This window comes from Passer domesticus, chromosome 6 (assembly GCF_036417665.1).
Source record: "Passer domesticus isolate bPasDom1 chromosome 6, bPasDom1.hap1, whole genome shotgun sequence".
In the NCBI taxonomy this organism is placed as follows: Eukaryota; Metazoa; Chordata; class Aves; order Passeriformes; family Passeridae; genus Passer; species Passer domesticus.
In genome coordinates, this window is record NC_087479.1 from 69,725,578 (window position 1) to 69,745,144 (window position 19,567).

The window sequence follows — 19,567 nt, forward strand, 5'->3', positions numbered from 1 at the left end:
AGTAAAAACCTCTAATTTACCTGTGATTAAACTGGGAACATGTCTTTTACCAAAAGCAATAGTCTTTTTCCACCAAACTCCATTTCTATTGAAATGATCAATGGCATATAGCTGGATCAACATTAATTTGCTGCTAGCCTTCCAAATCAACATTCCCTGGTAAAGGTATCATACAAATATTAGTATTTTATTCTATATGTCTACATCCTTTAATTAAACATCACTGATAATATTTCATAATCTCAGCCTCTTTTTTTTTATAACTAGAAAGTCAATTTTATGTATCTCCCATACTAATAAACTGATATGCTATGTCTTCAATTACCAAAAAAGTTAATATAATCTAATATTTTTCCTGATGATTTGGACCCCAAATTAAAGAAAATAAAAAAGTGGAAACCATAGTATTAAGTAGGTCCCAAAAGCAGATGAAAGACTGAATGATGGAAGAAAATAACACAATTTTGTAAGACAGTCATACAACTTACCAAGAGCTTGGCTTTGGGAGAAAGCAGCAGATGTTTTTATCTAAGAAACAGCCAAACTGATCAAATGAATACAGCTATTCAGAGATATATGTGCTGAAGAATGAAACGAGATCTATGAAGACACAATAATGGGTCAGAGATCAGAGCTCCCATCAGCCACTCTGCAGCAGCACCTTCACTGTACTGCTCTTCAGTGCTGCCCTTCTCAGTTTGGATTTATTTTGACTTACAAGAAACCAGATGATGCCAAAAGAAATTACACTTTTCTCACAATTTCTTTGTGGTTTTTTTTTCTTCCTAAGCAGTGATGCATTTTTAGCTGCGCAACAACCCCATTTTTTCTCTACAAAATACCTGTGGCTTAAAGCACCTTCAGCCACAATAAGAAGATAGAGTAGGGCAAGATGCATAAGACATCATAAAGATTAACCACAGCAGACCAGCAGCTTTTGAGTCAGCTCATGAAAAGCTCTCAGAATAAAGAACATTTTCTCCTTGACCTTTACCTGCTGTTGATTGTGTTTTGCCTTGTGGTGAACATTGGTTAAACCACAGCCTCATTTATCATGAATTCTCACACAGACCATTCACAGAGAAGAACTAAATGCCAAAAATGAATTGGTCTTTTTGACTAGACACCTGGGCACACATTACAACAATGACACCTAAGGTAGATCCCTGCTGTTATTTGGCTTTAGCCATGTTCCTCTTCCATCATTTTGTCATAAACAGAGTACCTGCTTGACAATTTTCTGAAGGTGGCACTTAAAAGAAATATTGGAAAAGTTGCTAAATACTGAAGATTAAAACTTAACATAAATTTCTTGAAGTTTGTTACTGTCACACAACACTGTGATAAGAATAAATCATATAAAAGTGTAGGGAAAAAAGAAGCCATTTATATACTTAATTAGTTCACAGACTGTAGTCTATGATTATCCTTTCCCAGCTGGCTGCCCAAAAGAGCAGACTTTTATCTTTCTTTCTAAGTGCTAAGTCATGGATGTGAGAGGCAAAGTTGCAGTGTTTTCCAAAGATCACCTTTCCAAATAGCATCACAAACAGGGACAGAAAATGAAATGTAGGCAGGGTCTGCTATCCAGGCTTAGAACTGAAGCAGAAATAGGGAATTCTGTTCTGTGAAATATCAAAGAGTGAACCACTCAAAAAGGAGGTTTCAATAACTTCTTCCCTCACCAGCAGGAGCATAGAAGGCCTCCATCATACTAGAGGACAGCGTTTTAAAAGCTCTAGACCTTCTCCAATATTTGTGCTTGATCCTGAGCGTAACCCACCAAAGCACAGCATCACTTCCTCTTGTCAGCCTGGTCTTACACCTGCTCCCACCAGCTGTGCTTGAGGTCACGACAGTGCTGAGGCAGAGCTGCACAAAAGCCCTGTGACAGGGCCACTGGATCCTCAGTGCCACCAGCTTCACTCCACAGATCCTGTTTTACAATCCCACATTCAAGCTGATGTAGCTACAGCCTCTATCATCCTCCTGAGCCCTGCTCAGTGCAGTAAACCCAAGCCTAACAACGTTCTAACCAACGGTTTTCTACCAGTTTCTTAAGACTGGGATAAATTAACTATAAAACAAATTGTCAAACATGCCGTAACCTGGACTAGAACAGGCTTTTGCAGGCTAGAAATGTGAAAGGCACCATAAGCAAGTCAGACTTGGAGCTTCTTTTGAAGTGAACAGAAAGCTGGGCTGAGCCACAGGAAGGGCCTGCCTTGGGCTACTGCAGGAAGGAGGGAGGATTACCCTCAGGAGACAGGTATTTCCTTCAGGGTCTGGAAAAGAATAGACACCTAAAGTTGGTGAAATATGTCCACCATTTGCAGAATCTGAAATCTTTGGAGTTGAACCTTAACATGCCCTGTGCTTAATCTGGTGAGTTCAATTTTTATTTTAGTAATTTTTTAGTTTAAGTGTAGCTACAGAAGCAATGAGTTTAATTAGGAGAATTAAGAGCATATTGTTGGACAGTTTTTAAATGGAAATGAAAAGCAGAATTCATCAGCAGATTAGTAAAGTCAAGCTATCTACTTAGTTTTAAAAATAACATACATAATAAGGCTTCCCTACTTTTTCACACAGCTCCTACACCATGCATCCAGTTCCCTTTGAGTTCCCTTGTTTAGTGATTGCAATTGTGGTCATCATTAAAAATAGCCTTCCTCTTTTGTTTCTGTGGAGCTTTTGGGAGTTTTGTATGAAACAAGCCTTGTTTTAAGTTGAATGCCATTAGATGCAGCTTTCCACACTGTGACTTTAGAGCCTAAGTTTATAATTTATGAAAGTGATCAGCTGCATGATGTTCCATTATATTGCATACCTAAATTGGATCCTTTCCTATAATAACCCACAATTTCTAGTATCTAAACTGCCTTCATACTGACTTGCACTGATTTACTGGCATGTCATTTATACCACTTATGCCACCACTAAATTTGGCTCAAGCAAAGTTCCTGCAAGTGGCAGCCCCATTCATGAAAAGGCCACTAACAAGAAAATTATTGGTCATTTATTGCAGTCTAACCCTGTGCCTTATCTTGGACTGGAAGTGTACTTTCATTACACTTTCATTAATATAATAATGGCAAAATAAACAACTTGCTTTTCAGGTAATGGTTATGCATGCATGGGCTTGGACAGTAAATCTTTTTCTAGTTTGTGTAAATAAAAATGATGTGAAAGCACTGGTAGCTGTCAGGACTGTTGAGAAAGAGGTGCATTATCTGCATTTCTGTATGTACAAAGGAATGTACAAAGCATATAACAATCAAAGAGTTAAAGCAAAAAGGTGTGAAGCAAAAAGTGTTTTCAGTAGGAATCTGAAGTGCCATGAAAATGTGTCTTAGCAATATTCCTGTTTTTGATGGTGTGCAGTCTCATTTTATTTATGAGATGGAGTGTGAAGAAAGATTGCCAGCAACCTGATTTGCATACCAGCATTGTTGGATGTGAAATTTTATTTTAAGGATGTGATGTGTCTGTGCACAAGCTGTGGAGTCAGAGCCTGAAGAGAAGTGGACAGTTACAGGAGAGGATGTGGCTGAGAAGAGTTAGAGGGAGAAGGATCAGAATTGCAAAAGAGATGTCAAAGCAAAGTGGCCAAAGGACAGAGTAGCTGAGTCAAAATCATCATGCCAGCAAATCGGGGGAGGATGAGGAGGAAGGAGACAGGAGAAGACAGGAGTCAGCTGCAAAAATTCCCTGTGTGAAGGGGAGGTGGAGTAATCAGTGCTGGACAAGCTGTTCTGGGGCTGTGTGATTACAGTGCTTTAGCAAAAGTTTAGGGTGGGAGAAGCTGCACCTTCTTTTTGAGCTCTTCCCCTTCTCTGAGGGAGTCTGGTGACAGGACAGGTGTCACCACTGCAGCTACACATGCTGCTGGTGGGTGAAACTGTATTCCTGCTTGTCTTCTTCCTCTGTGCTGGTGGCTGGTGCTGGAGGCCTGGCTGAAAGGTCAGGAGAACCCACTGCAGCTGCTGCCCTGGGCTGGTCACGGAAATGGGCCCTGCTGGGAGGTGACTGTGACACCTTGATAAGGCCAAAAAGTGCAGGAGGAGCTTGGTGACTCCTATAGGTTTGGTTTTTGTTTGGTTTGGGGTTTTTTTAAGGCAGCATTTTGACTGTCAGGGTGGGTTAGTTCTGTGTTAATACAACTTGGCACTTCCATAACTTGGCTCTTTCCTTAGCACTGCTTGGCATAACACTTCCAAAATCGCCCTGGAATTTAAATTTCTCTCTCTCTTCTCTCCCTCTCCCTCTCTCTCTCTCTTTCTCTAACTTAGTGTCAATGATAAGGTAATATCTGTCTCCTGCCTTAACTGTGTTCTTATTGATGCTTTACATGCCTGGGAAGTGGGAGTGCTGCAGCTGGATAAAGTAACATGATGGGACATGCATTGCTGCTGCACCTGAAGGCTATAGGAATAGGTGACTTTTCTCCTTTTCTTGAGTGTGGTTGTTCTCTTTGGTAGTTACCTTGTGGAGAGGTTTGTTTGTCCAGGTTCCTGCTGCTGAGTGGGGTAGCACTGCACTTCCCTGGAGCCTTGTTTCCGTGTCTGTCGGCTGTAGTACCTGTATAGATGGCCAAAGTGCTGTGAAATGTTGACCTCAGTAGCTGCACAAGTACAATCTGTTTAGCAGGGCAGAAGCCATGGATTGTGGATGGATTTCTTCCAATTCAGGCTGTATAACACACCAGATGCAGAACACTCTGCCTGCGTTCTGCCTGATTGCTTATTTTGGTTGTTAGCATCCTAGAACTCTCAATGGAAGGACTGGGCAAAACACCATTCTTCTGCAGGGTAATTATTGTTTCCAGAGGACAAAAGCCTTGTCTTCACTCCATGGACTTCTGCCCTGCTTAAGCACCTTCAGGTTTTGTATTTTTCATTGCACGTTGGCTTTTTTAATACGGAGAATGTAGTGGGGGAGGAAAGAAGAAACTGCCCCAAACCCCTCTCAATGAAATGTATGTGTAGCAATAAAAGTCTTCTAGGAAAACCACTTCTTGGGGTGCAGCAGTTTAACCTCTTAACCTTCTGTTGTCCTGCAGCTGACTTTGGGTTCTGTGCCCAGATCACCCCTGAGCAGAGCAAGCGCAGCACCATGGTGGGGACTCCGTACTGGATGGCTCCCGAGGTGGTGACACGGAAAGCCTACGGCCCCAAAGTGGACATCTGGTCCCTGGGCATCATGGCTATTGAGATGGTGGAAGGAGAGCCCCCGTACCTCAACGAGAACCCCCTGAGGGTAAGAAGCCCTGGTGCTGCTGGAGCTGGGTGTTCACCACTGTCAGTACTTGTTGGTTAATTGCATCTGCATTAAAAAGAAAATGAAATGAAAAAGCCAACAAGTTTCAGCAGTACAAGAAAATTCCTCCAGAGGAAGACAGCTGTGTTGAATTTGCAGTCAGCCTTACCCTGACTCCCCATCCCTGGAAGTGTCCAAGGCCAGGTTGAACGGGGCTTGGAATAACCTGGGCTAGTGGAAGGTGTCCCTGCCCAAGGCAGGGGGTGGAACAAGCTGGACTTTAAGGTCCATTTCAACCTAAACCCATCTGGGATTCTGTGATAATACTTAGAAGATTTGCCTGCCTGTAAATAAAACACAGGACTTTGACCTCAGGCCTCTGTGGTAATCTGGGGAAAGTAAACCCAAGACATTATGGAAAGTTCTGCTGTGTCACAAACTGATGTTTTCTTTGCTAAGGTCAGTATCTGTTGCCAAAAAGATCTTGAACATTATTTTGCTACTAGCAAGAATAGGTCATGAGTGCCCACACATGTGGCATTTTTACAGTTCTAATCTGAAGTTGAGGAGAAGTAGCTGCAGAGCCCTCTCATCTGAGGGCTTGCCACAAGGCAGGTCAGTTTGACATCTTTTAAAGCTTGGTTTTGGCTATACCTTATTCTTCATTTTACAGGCTTTATATTTGATAGCAACTAATGGCACACCAGAACTCCAGAACCCTGAGAAACTGTCCCCAATATTCCGGGATTTCTTGAACCGATGTTTGGAGATGGATGTGGAGAAAAGAGGATCAGCCAAAGAATTGCTACAGGTGAGACTCCACTTCTTCTCACAGTGAGGTGCAGAAGGCAGAGTCAGGTCAGCCTGTAATGAACCACTCCATAGACTGGCACCCTTTCTTCTTTTTTTGTGTGTTTTCTCCTGGGAACTGTAGTGAGAGCAGTTGGTAGGAAAGATTTATAATATACTCCAAAGTTGTTCCATCATAATCTGTGAGTTCACTCTGCCACTGCCAAAGTGTCCAGTAGTTTAGAAGCTCCTTTCAGAGGATGGCCATTGATAGCATTTGCATTGCTTTTCATATTTCTGCTGGTCTGCATCAGTGTTCAAGCCTTGAAAAGAAAAGTTTCCTTTCTCCCCGATGGGTTTTGCCCTACGAGCTGAGCAGCTGGAGCAGTGACACCATTTCTCCTTTTAGTTTTGATTTTAAATACTTTCTGTGCACTGGAGAAAGGCTGGTTTGTTAAAGGAGATCTGCTTGTAGGCAGCATTGTGTGAAGGTGTGGGAGAATCACTGATGCCATTCCTGGAGAGGGCAAGGAGTAGCTCTGAGGCAGGTAGTGTAGAGGCTTTCCCAGTAAAGCCAGCTGCTGCTTCTTGCCTCTCTCTGATTATGTCTTATTTAGATCTTTGTTTTGCTCATTGCAAGTGCAGCTTCAATACTCACCTTTTCCAAAACCAGTGAGATATTCCAGGAGAAACTCCATTGGGCAAGGCAGTGTGATTCCAGCCAGCTTGGGATTGTTTTGTCCTTGTAACCATCAGGAGAAACACATGACACAAATCAGCAGTTAAAATGCAGATTCATTGCTGCCTAGCTCTGTGGAAACATGAATCCTGCTGCAAATCAAACCTTTAAAAGTGTGTCTTTCACGAATTCCTCGTGTTTCTGTCTTCCTGGCAGCATCCCTTCTTGAAACTGGCCAAACCTCTGTCCAGCTTGACGCCACTGATCCTGGCAGCCAAAGAAGCAATGAAGAGTAACCGCTAACATCCTGCCACAGCCTTCTTCCTTTTTTGTTTGTTTGTATTTTACAAATCTTTATAATATATGAAATTGTTACACTTCGGGGGGGGGGAGGGAAGGGGTTTTGTGGGGGTGGGAAATGTCTGCAAAAGGGAAGAAACTCATCCAGAAGACACCCAAATACATTGTGGCGACTCTAGAGATCCCTGTCTGGGGTCCAGAAGGAATTGAGGGCTGAATTACTGGCCTTTGTGGGGTTTTTTAATTCTGATTTTTGTTTCCCAGACAGCCCAGAAATACCACTTGCTGTGCCCGGGGCTTTAAGGGGTTTTACTTCGCTGTAACAGCTCCCATTGTACCCTCTGGGTACTTTCAATACTTGAATGACAGATTCAAGCTTTCAGAGAGCAGTACTAATTTTACCTGCTGATCTCTTTGACTCTCCTCTTCCTCCCCTCTGCCTGCAATCCCTGTGGGAAGCTCCCAGTGACTAGATTCACGGCAGGTGTGGCGAATGTGAAGGTACATTTTGCCCCTCATTTCTGTTTTGGATTAGCTGTCGCTGTACTGTAGAATCAACAACTCGGTTACTTAAGGAATCGTAATGTATGGAGATTCTTTTCACTTCTTGAGATGAAAAAGGAGAGAGAGAGGGGGAAGAGAAGTATTCAGCTGTTTCTCATACCTGTGCTCTGTGGACATTTTTTTAAATCAAAAATGTGGCCTCTTTGTAGAACCGTAATGATCGGTCAAGTCTTTGGATGTGGGTTATGGATGTGTAGGTTGGGGTCAGATACTTTATTTATGATCAAATGATCAGTTCTAGTCAGGGCAAGAAAAAATTCCAGCTGTCTTCCTGTCTGCTCTTTTTTTCCCCTGTTAGACTTGCTGGCCAGAAGCTTGAGGGATAATGTGCTTGGTGCAGTGGGTGGTTCACAAACTTGTATCTGTGCTCTGACTTGGGCTTTGGAAGTTATGCTGGTGCCTTTGACTTTTTTTATTTTACATTTCCCTTCTTTGTATCAAATACATTTTTGTATATGTTGTAATTTCCCCCCTCCTCCCCCCGCCAAGCAAATAATGCATCAACCTATGGAGTTGTCAGAGTTTAAAGTATTAGAGCTATTTTTTCCAGTTTTGTATGTGCTCCATTTGTACTAATGAAACCAGAAGAACAAATAAGCAGATCTGAGGACACTGACGATACAGGATTTTGGAAACATGATCTGAACAGATGATGATGAACACCTGGAGGTGCCAAAGTTGTGAGATGAAGCAGAGGGGAAGCAGTGCTGTCAGACCATCATGGGGCCTGTTGGACTGGCTGGTGTCACTCTGATCCTTGTCACTGAGGATTCTGTGCTGGCCAGGATGGCTGCAGCCAACCCTTGCACACAACAAAAAGTGCCTCTTTCTGAAGGACAGCGACAGCCTGAGCGCTTGAGTTCCTGGGGTGTTGCCAGGGTTGAGTTTAGCAGAGCCTCTGCTCCTTCTAATGCTACAGTCTATGCATTTCAACCTCCCCAAGTGTTTAAGGAAGAGCCAAGTAGTGCCAATGTGCCAAATGAGTCTGTGAAAGAATAACCATGACTTTAGTGGGATTGTATTGCATTCCCAGTGGGGCAGGGCCTGGGACAGACAGAGCTGTGGTTGGGTGTGGACAGAGGACCCTGAATAAAAATTTTTGCACACTTTTCCAAACATTGCTGGCAGGAGATAGAAGTGATTTTCAGAGAGTTTCAGTATCTCTGTAGAGAGAATGACATTTTGGGGACTGGTAGCCAAGGTATGACAAAACAAACTTCCAGGTGAGAGTGGCCGGGCAGGATGGCAGAGGCAGTTTGGGGGGGATGGTGGAGGGAGCAGGGCTGGGGTCTCACAGCTCCTGGGGGTCCTGTGGGGCCAGCAGGGTGCCTTGTTGGGCAGGCTCAGCTTGTGTTCTGCTCCTGTGTGGTAGTTAAAATCCGTGTTGGGTTAATTATCTTAACTGTTCCTCACAGGGATCAATCTCTCTTGCTGTAAGTGTGACAACAGTTATGGCTTTAAATTTTAAATTCAAGGAAGTGTCTCATGCCAAGTAAGGTAGTCCAAGTGCATTTGCCTGGAAAAAAAAGCTATTATGAGCCATGGGCACTGTAATCACCCTGTTTTGAGTGTGTCCTGGCTCCCTGGTCAAACGGAGCAGTGAGGAGGCTTGGCTGAGGAAAAAACCTGTTGTACCAGTGGTTCCCTCTTTGTCCATTGCTGGCAATGGACTTGGTGAAACTCCTTGTGCCAGAGTTAAAATGGGAGCTTTTCTTTCTTTCATCTTTTTTTTTTCCTTTAATGGCACAATCTAGATAAATTTAGCTTTTTTAAATAGAAAACAAGAAATCATAAGTAATTTTAACTTATTAGTTCACTTTTACTGGTGAATGAGAACGGTTTAAAACATATGTTGCAAAATTTGTCCAGTTTACCCTGCTTAGGAGACAATTTCTGAAGATTCAGGCATCCTAATGCACAAAACTTGGCCCAATCCCAAGTTCCCAAATTGTGTGTGTGACCTGGGACGGTGTTCAGCTCCCAGCATCTCCCTGGCCCCATGCAGCAACTGTTCTGTGCTGAGCTTTCCATGGGGATCAGAGGTGGGGCTGGCAGGAGAGGAGAGCCAGGAGAAGGTTTTTGTGCTGTGCTGTTGTGTCTGGAGGGCCAGGCATCACTTTTCTGAGGGTGTCTGCGAGGTGAGGAGCTCCAAGGCGTGGGTTTTCCCCAGTGGGAGCAGAGCAGAGCCCTTGGGTGGGTGCAGGGCTGGAGGAAATGATGGGAAGGGATGAGTTGCATCCAGATGTGGGGATTCCTGCGCATCCCTCTCGGGTGCCCACCTGATCCTGAGTGGGGATCAGACATGCACACAATCCCTGTGAAGTGTCAGCAGGGCAGCTTGTGGCTGAGGTGCGAGTGTGCAGGGAGTGTGAGATTCCTGGGATGTTGTTATCATACAACAAACCAGAGTTCTTATTGAAAATAACCATGGGAATGAGCACTTTGCCCTGCCTTAGGTGTTAATGAGACTAATTGGAGCCTTCCCCCCTGGCTCTGTGCAGGGAGGTGAAAAGGTTTGTCTACAGCAGATGGGTCCCGTTGTCAGAGGGGCTGGGGAGGGAGCAAAGATAATGTGATTAGGGGTCTCTCCAGCTGGAATTGAGTCAATAAATCTCTCTGGTCTGTTTTTCCCTCTGTTCCTTATGCTGTTGATGGGAATGGAAGTAGGTGCAAGCTTTCTTTTTATTTTTTTAACTGTCTTCAGATGTTAATGTTGCCTTTTGTGTAATTTAATCCCAATATGTTATTTAATTGTTACTGCAATATTAACTACTGTATTTGTTGACTTTGTTTAATAACTGTCTTTCAGGGCTAGAAATAAACTTTTAAAAAACCTTTGGGGCTTTTTCCCCCCTTTTCCCTGTCATGAGTTTATACCTTTGATAACAAGAGTATCTGAAAGGGTTCATGTGTCAGTGTTTTACTGAGATTAACAGAATGTATTTGTAATTAAGCTTCTTATGAATGCTTTAATGATGGTGGATATAATTTTATGCTAAACCAGCCTTATTCTTTAAAGTTTTATTACTCATCAGTGTCAGTACCAGCCTTGTGTTCCCCACAAGCTTTGCTGCGTGTGCCTCCCAGAAAAACTCTGGATCACTGATGGGAGGAGAGCAGCTCCAAAACACCCTTGTCACCCACTGTGGAAGAGATCCCTCGCCCTCCATGTGGAGGGAGCAGAGCAAACACCAGCCTGGTCCATCCCAGCTGCACCTTCCCCCTCTGGTGGCCAGTGCTGGGGTGGGACCGATGGGCCCGTGACCTCTGGAGATGTGGTGATGATTCAGGAGCTGCTCCAAAGAGCTCTGCTTTGTTGCACCTTGGGCACCATCCACTGTCCTGCTCATAAACATTATGGCACAGGATCCATGGGAATGGAGCTGTCCTGCTGCCTGCTGGAAGATTTGGCTCCTGGATTTGCTCCATCACCAGTGTTGGACCATGGGAGTGAGGGCACCGGGTGCCGACAGCTCTTCGAGGACTTGGGATGAGATCCATGGTTCCTCTTGGCCTCCAAGGCTGCAGAGAGGCACTTCTGTTTTCCACTGGACCTACAAAAAGGCTGTGGGATGTTGCCTGCCAGTCCAGCCAAGGACAAGGAGGGATTTGCTTTGGGGTTGAGGCCGGGTCAGTTGGCTCTGGATGAAGTTCCTGCCTCAGCTGTGGATGGTGAGGACTTGGCATGGCCTGTGTTCTCCTGTGCTGCTGGGAAATGGGCTCTTCCCCTTTCTTGCATGTTGTACAAGCTTTGCTGGTACACTGACAAAAGGAAATGAAGAAACCACTCATCTCCAGCAGCTGCTTCACCCAGACATGAGAACGTTGGTTGGCTCAGAGCCTGTCTCTTCAGGGTTACCAATTTGTTGTAGTATCTTTGTCTTCCTATATGATCCACTCTTTGTGCATTTAAACTGGTCTTCTTTAACACTGCATTTAAGTGATTTGGCATTTAATTTCTGGGGGAAAAGTGGACAGGAGGAGAAGGTGCTTAGTGGGACTCAGGACTGTTGGGATTTTGGTCCTTGAAGGAGAGCAGGGCTTTGGCTGATTTTGGCTTGCATGGCTGAAAGTTTCAAGTCCTTGGTAAATCCTCCTAAGTCTTGTGTGAACTTGCTCATCCCTTGCACTGACCCTGAGACTTGGACCTGCCTGAGGCTATACCCAAGAGTAGCCCCCATTTTTTGAGATCAGCCTTTTCAAGATTGTGTATTTAAAACATTGTTCTTGCAGGCAGTAAATTTGGGGGCAGCAGTTCCTCCCTTTCAGGGCTGCTGTTCACCTGCAGTGAGTCACTGCAGAGCTGAGCACAACTGTTTGGACTGCACCAGGAGCACGCTGGTTAAAAGCAGGGTGGGTGAAAAGTGAGGATCCTCATTAGCAGCATTCTCATGGTGGTGCCTGAAGAGCATTGTTGGGTTTCAGTGCAGTTCCAGAGGTTCCTGTGCTGGAGCACTGTGCTATCCATAGATCTCTGCTCCCAGGGATTTGTACAGCTGCATTTTTTCCCCTTTTTAAATATAACTTGCATTTTACTCCCAAGATTATTTTTAATACAAACAGCTGTCCTCAGTCATGTGAGAAAGCAACATGAAAGTTTGCTGAGCTCAGCCAAGCTCTGGCTGTTGCTCTCCAGATGTGTGGAGGAAGCAGGTTCTCTAAGAGCTGCTTGCCCTGCTTTGAATCCAACCTAAGGACAGATTTATTTTCCTTGAGGGAGGGAATACCACCAAGTGAGAGCAATGACTTTGTGACTTTTCTACTTGCAGCCTGTTAGGAGGGAGCAGGGCAGCACCAACACAGGTTGTCTTGCTTTTCCCAGCTGGTGTGTGCAGTGGGAATGTCCTCCAGCACATCATCACTTCAAATCACAGAATTAGAGAGTTTGGAAAAGACCTTTAGGATCATCAAGTCAAATCCATCAAGATTTCAAATCCCTGTCGACCTGAGTGTTAAAACAGCCCATAGGGACCAGTGGTTTGGGTTTTCTAATGGGATTTTCCCAGTGGGAAGTCAGGAGTTGCTCATTCTCTTTCAGGGCTCCCAGACTTCTGCTTTGGAGCTTTGTTGAGTCAGTGCAGAGGAGGGAAGAGCAGACAGGCTGTGTCAAGGCATGGATGAGTCTCAATGCATGGGGTCCAGGTCCTGGTGTTCCCTGGAGGGCTCGTGGGCGGTGAATCCAGCTGGGTACAGCTGTGGATCAACACTGAGGACACTGGCAGGACTCAGGGCAGCTCCTCAGAATGGTCTGGAGGGGAGATGTGTCCTCACCATGTGCAGGGCTGGCCTTCCTCAGGACAGGTTCTTCTGGGGTTCCTTGAGGTTTCTAGAGCCAAGGATGACCCATCTTTGTTATTTTTTCCTCTCAGTGAATGCTTATTCTAAGGATTTGGGTTCTTTCACAATGCACAATTAATTCTTGGATCCCCTGGAGCATTTTTCCTGCCTGACCATGAAGGGAAACCTGCCCCAGGTTCCTGCTGCCTTGTCACAGCAGCTGGGGACATGTGGCTGCTCCTGGAAAGCTCTAATCCACCCTCTGCCCAGTGAAACTTCCCTTAAATAACCTAATAACCTTATAACTCTTTTTTTTTCTCTCTCTTTTTTTTTTTTTCCTCTGTAGCTGTTGCCTCTTTGAGGGCAAAAACAAGGGAGCCAGGGTGGGTCTGCTCAGCTCTTGTGACCCTTCAGTGTTTTTGGGGAATGTTTATTTTGCTGAAATCTGGAAGTGCCAACTTGTTCCTGTCCAGTGGCTAAACTTAAATATCTGCTTTTTAAGCCCTGAAAGCATGTTTGGTTTAGAAGGACACTGATGTTCCAGCTACAGAAAAGGGGTTTTTGGAGGGAATATTGGAATTTTTATTTAGTTTTGTTCCTAGAAGAGCAGCCCTGCAAAGCTGCATGGAGTCTGCTGTCAGCACTAACACAAATGAGGGAATGAGCCCCTGCCCTTGTTTAATCCCATAGTTATCCTTGGAATCAGCAGCTCCCAGCTCCTCTCTCCACCCTGGGTTAAACATCCCACAACTGTGCCATGGGCAGAATTTTAAGCAATGGGTGGGAAATAGTTTTTAAGCCTTGGAATGTTTATTTCCTAAGGCCTAGCTCTTACAATGGTTGAGAAGAAGGGCAAAATCCATTTCTGGGGGAAGGAAAAGATGTTGGCATTTCTTTTCCAGTTTTACCAGTCTGTGTCCTGTGATCTGGTGGTTCTCTTCCAGGGACTGGATTCAGGCTGGGTCCTTGTGAGGTTTTGTTTCTAAAGAGGAAACTCTACTGGTTTCTCTTCTCATGGGAAACACAGGAGGAGGGAGGGGAGGTGGAAAGAATTGAGTTGGATTGTGATGTGAGGTATTTTATGGTTGGTTCTGCAGTGTATGGTGGCACTTCTGCTGCAGATCAGGGAAATGACCCAGAAGACACATCATGTGTTGTTTACCATGGAATCCCAGAACGGTTTGGGTTGGAAGGGGCCTTAAACCTATTTCTTTCCATCCCTTCCATGGGCAGGGACACCTTCCACTAGCCCAGGTTGCTCCAAGCCCTGTCCAACCTGGCCTTGGACACTTCCAGGGTTGGGGCAGCCACAGGCGTTGGAGCCAAGCAGAAAGAAAATAAAGATTTTGTTCCTTCTGGAAGAGCTGTCTGCTCTGGGGAGCTGCTGTGGGCTCTCAGGTGTGAATGCCAGGGCTGGGGGCTTAGTGCCTGGTGGAGATAACACCAGGATTTGCTGGGACAAACAACTTGGTGGCAGCTCCAGCTGCTGTGAGTCCAGCAGCTCCCTGTGGCACTGGCATTGCCCTGCAGGGGCCACACATGTGGCCTTTCCCAGGCCTGTCGGGCTGTGCCACGTTTGCTTTTGCTTGGCTTTATAAAGAGGAGGTGCAGGAGCTTCCTCTGCTCCTTCCCGGACTCTGGCCCCAGCACAGCCTTCGCTATGGATGGCTTGAATGTCTCCATTGCTTTTTTCTTCCTGGTTTTTGGGCTGTGCCAGGTGCTCAGGTGGCTTTCCAAGAGGCTTCTGTCCCCTGGGACGCATGGCTGCCTTGCCAGGGAATTTGCTGGCTCCTTCCAGCTGTGCACGAGCTGCCTGGAGCTGAGGATGCTGATGGACATCGGCCCCTGGGGTGGTGGCTTTGGCCTGGACGTGCTCCTGACCCTCCTCTTCCTCCTCTCCGCTGTCCATGGCGCCTCTTTGGACGGAGCATCCGCCAGCCCGACCGTGTCCCTGCAGGAGTTCCTGCTCCTGGAGTCCAGCCTGGCAGCCACGGCGGCCAAGCTGCTGGCCCAGGGTGGGGGTGCAGGGACGGGCTGGGCTCTCACCCGGCTCTACTGGTCCTGGGAGCTGAGCCAGCTGCACTTCATCCAGAGCCTGATCGCGCCTGAGTGCAGCTCCTCCATCCGCGCCTCCCTGCCCCACGCTGCCTTCGTGGAGGGCCCCTGCTCCTTCCTGTTCCACCTTGTCCTCCTCAAGGTGCGACAGAGTCACCTCCTGTACCGGGTCCCTGCGCTGGCAGCCACTGTCACCTTTCTGACCTATGCAGGTGAGCAGTGCTGGTGTTTCTTCTCCCCAGTTATTTGGAAAAATACCTCGTTTGTGGGGGTGGAACAGCCCCCTGTTTTTCATCTTCCAGGACTGGAGAGGTAGGGGTTAACAAGGTAATGACTACTAAGGTGTTTGTTTTCTATTCCTTGGGGAGTGTTCATTTTGGGATGAAGATGGCTATAGCTATGATATTTTATGAAAAATCCTTTGCTAGGATTTTTCCTTCCTGAGGAGCTGGGAGCCCCAGGACAGAAATGTAAACAATAACTATCTGCTGCTAAGGAATGCAACAGGTGCCTCTGTGACTGGTGCTGTTAGTTGTTTCTAATTAAGAGCCAATCACAGATGCAGCTGCATCAGACTCTGAGAGTCACAAGATTTTGTTATGCATTCTATTATTCTTGTTCTTTCAAGCCTTCCGATCTTTTTCTCTCTGTTCTTTTAGTATAGTTTTAATGTATTTTAATATAATATATATCATAAGATAATAAATCAGCCTTCTGAAATGGAGTCAAGCCTTGTGTCTCCACACATGGGGAGTCCTCAAGAGATGGCAGTTTGGGCTCCAGGTGAATTTTGTCTCACAGTCATAGCTCAAGACTGGGATCACCTCCCTGGAACCTCCCCTGCTGCAATCCCTCGGTCCTGCACTGAGCTTTCCTGCTTCCCACAAAGCTCGGGGTGACCAGGGTGGGATTTCCCCTGTCTGAGAAGGCAGGCAGGAGGGCTCTCAGCCCTCTGTCAGAGTTCCAGAGGATGCAGTGGGACTGTTGGCCACGTTTCTCTTCCCACACAGCCGGACCGTACACGGGGGCCTTCTTCAACCCTTCCCTGGCCACAGCCACCACCTTCCACTGCTCGGGGAGCAGCTTCTGGGACTACATCCAGGTGTACTGGCTGGGGCCCCTCGCAGGTGAGATCTTCCCAGGGGGCAGGAGCTGGCACAGGGCAAGGCAGAAGTGCTGAGTGTAACGTGGACTGTTCTGGCAAGGGCTGAACTTGGGGGTGCCAGTGGCAAGTGTCACTTTTCATCCTGCCTCCTTGACTCTGGGGTCATCTCTTTGCTATCCAATTTTTAAAAATCCAACTTCTGCGTGGTACAAGGGCAGACACCTCCCTGAAGCCAGAGTCTGGGGGAGGTTTAGCAAAGGTGTTTCAGGGCAATGGCAGGCTGAGCTACGCTTTGAGGCTGTCCCCAGCTCCGGCGTGGTCATGGGGAGTTGGATGTGAGCTGAGAGTGGAGCCAGGTGGGGGTCAGGCTCTGCCACCAGGTAACTCTGATGGGACAAGAGGAAACGGCCTCGAGTTGCCCCAGGGGAAGTTTAGGTTGGGTATTGAGAAAATTTCTTCCCTGAAGGGTGGTCAGGCACTGGCACCCTGCTGAAGGCAGTGGTGCAGACACCATCCCTGCAGGGATTTAAAAACCTGAATGTGGCCCTTGGGTCATGACCAAGGGTGACCTTGGCAACACTGAGGGAATGGCTGAGCTCGATGGGCTCAGAGGACTTTTCCAACATTAATTATTCTCTGCCAGAGAACTGGGGTGGTTTATGGGTCAAAACAAGCATTTCTTAATTTAAGGACAGAGTGGTAAATTCTCCTTAAAGCAGTACAGTGAGGATCCCTCAGCTCTCGGGGGGATTTCAGCGGTGGTGAGCTGCCTTTTGGTCACGGTGAGGGTTGTGACAAGGAGCCAAACCAGCTGCTGAGCTGTGGGGAGGGTGGAGATGCTCCACACAGCACTCGGAAGGGGTCTGTGCTCTCATTCCAGGGATGCTCGCTGCCCTCCTGCTGTTCCAGGGCAACATCCCACACCTCTTCCAGAAAAACCTCCTCTACAGCCAGAAGAGCAAGTACAAGGTGCCCAAGGGAAAGGTGACAGCGCAGGTGGAGGGTGACAAACCACAGAAGAAGAAGAAAGGAGGGAAGAGCAAGTCGGAGCCCCGTGCCTGAGCCCAGGGGTCCTGGCAGCCCTTTTCCCGGGAAAGGGTTTCCCGGTGTGCAGGATTTTGCAGCTCGTTCAGTCCTTAAAGCATCACAAAGGAATCCTCGCGGGATGCCCGAGCCCCCGAGCTCCTTTGGGAATTGCTTCAAAAGCCTCCCTGGAGAGTTCGAACTGTTTCAAGCCCACACTGCTGCCTCAGAGAGAAAACACGGAACACTTTTGCATAAATTGCCGGTTGTCTTGTACTGCCAGGAATTACAGAGAGCTGGGACTGTTCCACGGGCAGGCTTGAGCAACCCGGGGTTATTGCATCGTGCAATGCCTGCAATAACCTCACTGGGTCTCTTGCAGCCCTAAAAACCAAGGATAAGCCAGTAACTGCCTTGGGCACGGCATGGGGAGGAAGCAGGCTTTGATCTTTTCAGTTACTAATGGAAACTTGTTAAAAATTGGTGGGGTTTGAGTTAAACTTGGCCTGAAGTCCTTGAAATGCACAGGCTGAACCTGGCAAGTCTTGGAGAGGAATTAAAAGTGCTCCAAGGCAAGAGAATTCACTGGCCACGGGAGAAGCTGCTTCTCTGGGGATGTGCTTAGCCTGGGTTTGGGTGCTGTAAAGCATCAAGAGATGGTGTACAAGGGGTCTGTGGTTGGAAAAAAAGGAAAAAAGAAAAAGAGAGCCAGGCAGCTGCTGGGCATCCCTGGGCTCTGCTCCATGACTACGTGAAATACTATAAAATTACAGTTTGTGGGGAAAATTAAAAAAAAAAAAAAAAAAAAAAAAAAAAAAGCCGTGGTTGGCATTTGGGTGAGTGATGTCATTCCTGCTGGGAGACATCCCTGAAAATGGGAGCCACTGTGATGCCCAAACCACCTCTGCCCTGCTCTGGAAAGGGGGGAAACAGCTCCTGGAAATGGGGATCCTGCCCCCCAGGCTGTGCTGGGGCCAGGGCACCCCATGGGAGCTGCACCCTGCGGGACAGCACAGGGAGATTGTGATGCTCTGGCTGTTCCAGCAGCGCTGCCCTGGATCAGATTCCTGACAGGAGTGACCTGCTCCTATTTCCTGAGGTGCAAACAGGGAATAAGCAAGTGGCACTCAATGGAAACCTGGAGTGGAGGTGTCAGGTGCAGATTTGGTACCCAGTGTCCCGCCCTGCTCCTCCCTCCACTCTGCTGTGTCCATGGGGAGACAACCCCAGGGTGCTGCATGGCCTCTGGGCTGCCCATCCCATTGATTTCCTCTGGGATTGCCCTCTGGAGGCACCTGCAGGACCCCCAGACCTCTGACGCCATGAGCCCACCCCACATCCCAGCAGGAGAAATGAGGGAAGGGATGGACACAGCCATACATGGGTGTGCCCCAGAGATGAAACTGCATGGAACCCCAAAGCCATGGAGCAAAATTCCCAAGCGATGCCCTCTCCTTGTACCTGGCTGGATGCTTGGCACTGCCCCAGGAAGGGGACTGGGAGCAGTCTGGCTTTTTCCTGGTTAAACTGAGCAGGAGGCATTTGGGTGGGAGCTGAAACCTTTGAGACTCTTTGTACCTGCCCCAGATCCCCCTGGACAATTTTTTCAGAACCTTTTTTTGTTTGGAAATCGTGCTGAAAAGCCAGCGATGGGGCCTCTGTTTATCCCAGACGATTTTCTGGCTCTGCTTTTAATTCAAGGAGAAATGCAGGGTGAGAAAAGTCAGGCTGAGCTGCCCTCCAAAAACCATTCCTGTGGGATCTTTCCCAGGGCACAGGATATTCCTGTGGCAGCTCAGAGTGGTGGGCTGGGGTGCCTGGCTGCAGAGAGGCTCCTGAGATGTCTCCCTGTCACACAGGGGTGGAACTTGAGTCTGACACTGCAGAATAGGATGCTGATCCTATAAATTCAGCATCCAAAGGCAACCTGTAACCACAGAGTCAGCACAAAATAATGCTGGGGGCTCCCATTTTTCTGGTTTGTTTTTTGTTTTGTTTTTGTTTGTTTGGGGGTTTTTTTTGTTTGTTTGTTTGGGTTGTTTTTTGGGGGTTTTTGGGGGGTTTGGGGGTTTTTTTTGGTTGTTTCTTGTGGGGTTTTTTTGTTTTGTTTTTTGGGGTTGTTTTGTTTTGGGGGCTTCTTTTTTTTTGTTTGTTTGTTTGTTTTTTGTTTTGTTTTGGTGCTTTCTTGGGTTTTTTCCCCCCACTTTTCAGGATGTATTAGGACATCTTCAAACATTTGGGGTGTGCTTCTGGGGCTTTTGGGGAGGTCGCCTACTGGGGCAGACTGATGTAATTAGGAGGAATTTAAGGAGTGACAGTGACCGTTGTTATTTTTAATTAAGAGGCTGCTTTTCCAGCATGGCAACATCAACTGAGCAGGGGTGAGATGCAGCAGCACAGACAGACAGACAGACAGACTCGTTCCCACGCTGTAACTCAAACCCACAGCTCTTACAGCTTGGCCCTGTTCTCTCACAGGGTGCGGGGCTGATATTTGTGCTGCCCTCCTGGACCTG

General features: G+C 46.9%; 3 protein-coding genes across 3 annotated transcripts; all 3 read left to right on the plus strand.

Annotated features, from left to right (window-relative positions):
- The first annotated feature begins 3,956 nt into the window (after positions 1-3,956).
- On the plus strand, positions 3,957-10,426 carry LOC135303945 (serine/threonine-protein kinase PAK 2-like). The gene is made up of 4 exons (XM_064426247.1): positions 3,957-4,437; positions 5,063-5,259; positions 5,933-6,070; positions 6,944-10,426. Exons 1-4 carry the CDS (start codon positions 4,392-4,394, stop codon positions 7,028-7,030), a joined length of 468 nt encoding a protein of 155 aa, XP_064282317.1. The 5' UTR covers positions 3,957-4,391; the 3' UTR covers positions 7,031-10,426.
- A 4,091-nt stretch (positions 10,427-14,517) lies between these two features.
- Positions 14,518-15,239, plus strand: LOC135302347 (aquaporin-12-like). Its single transcript, XM_064422717.1, has 2 exons — positions 14,518-15,135; positions 15,226-15,239. Exons 1-2 carry the CDS (start codon positions 14,529-14,531, stop codon positions 15,237-15,239), a joined length of 621 nt encoding a protein of 206 aa, XP_064278787.1. The 5' UTR covers positions 14,518-14,528.
- On the plus strand, positions 15,139-17,775 carry LOC135302205 (aquaporin-12A-like). Its single transcript, XM_064422643.1, has 2 exons — positions 15,139-16,050; positions 16,909-17,775. Exons 1-2 carry the CDS (start codon positions 15,894-15,896, stop codon positions 17,088-17,090), a joined length of 339 nt encoding a protein of 112 aa, XP_064278713.1. The 5' UTR covers positions 15,139-15,893; the 3' UTR covers positions 17,091-17,775.
- The last annotated feature ends 1,792 nt before the right edge of the window (positions 17,776-19,567 follow it).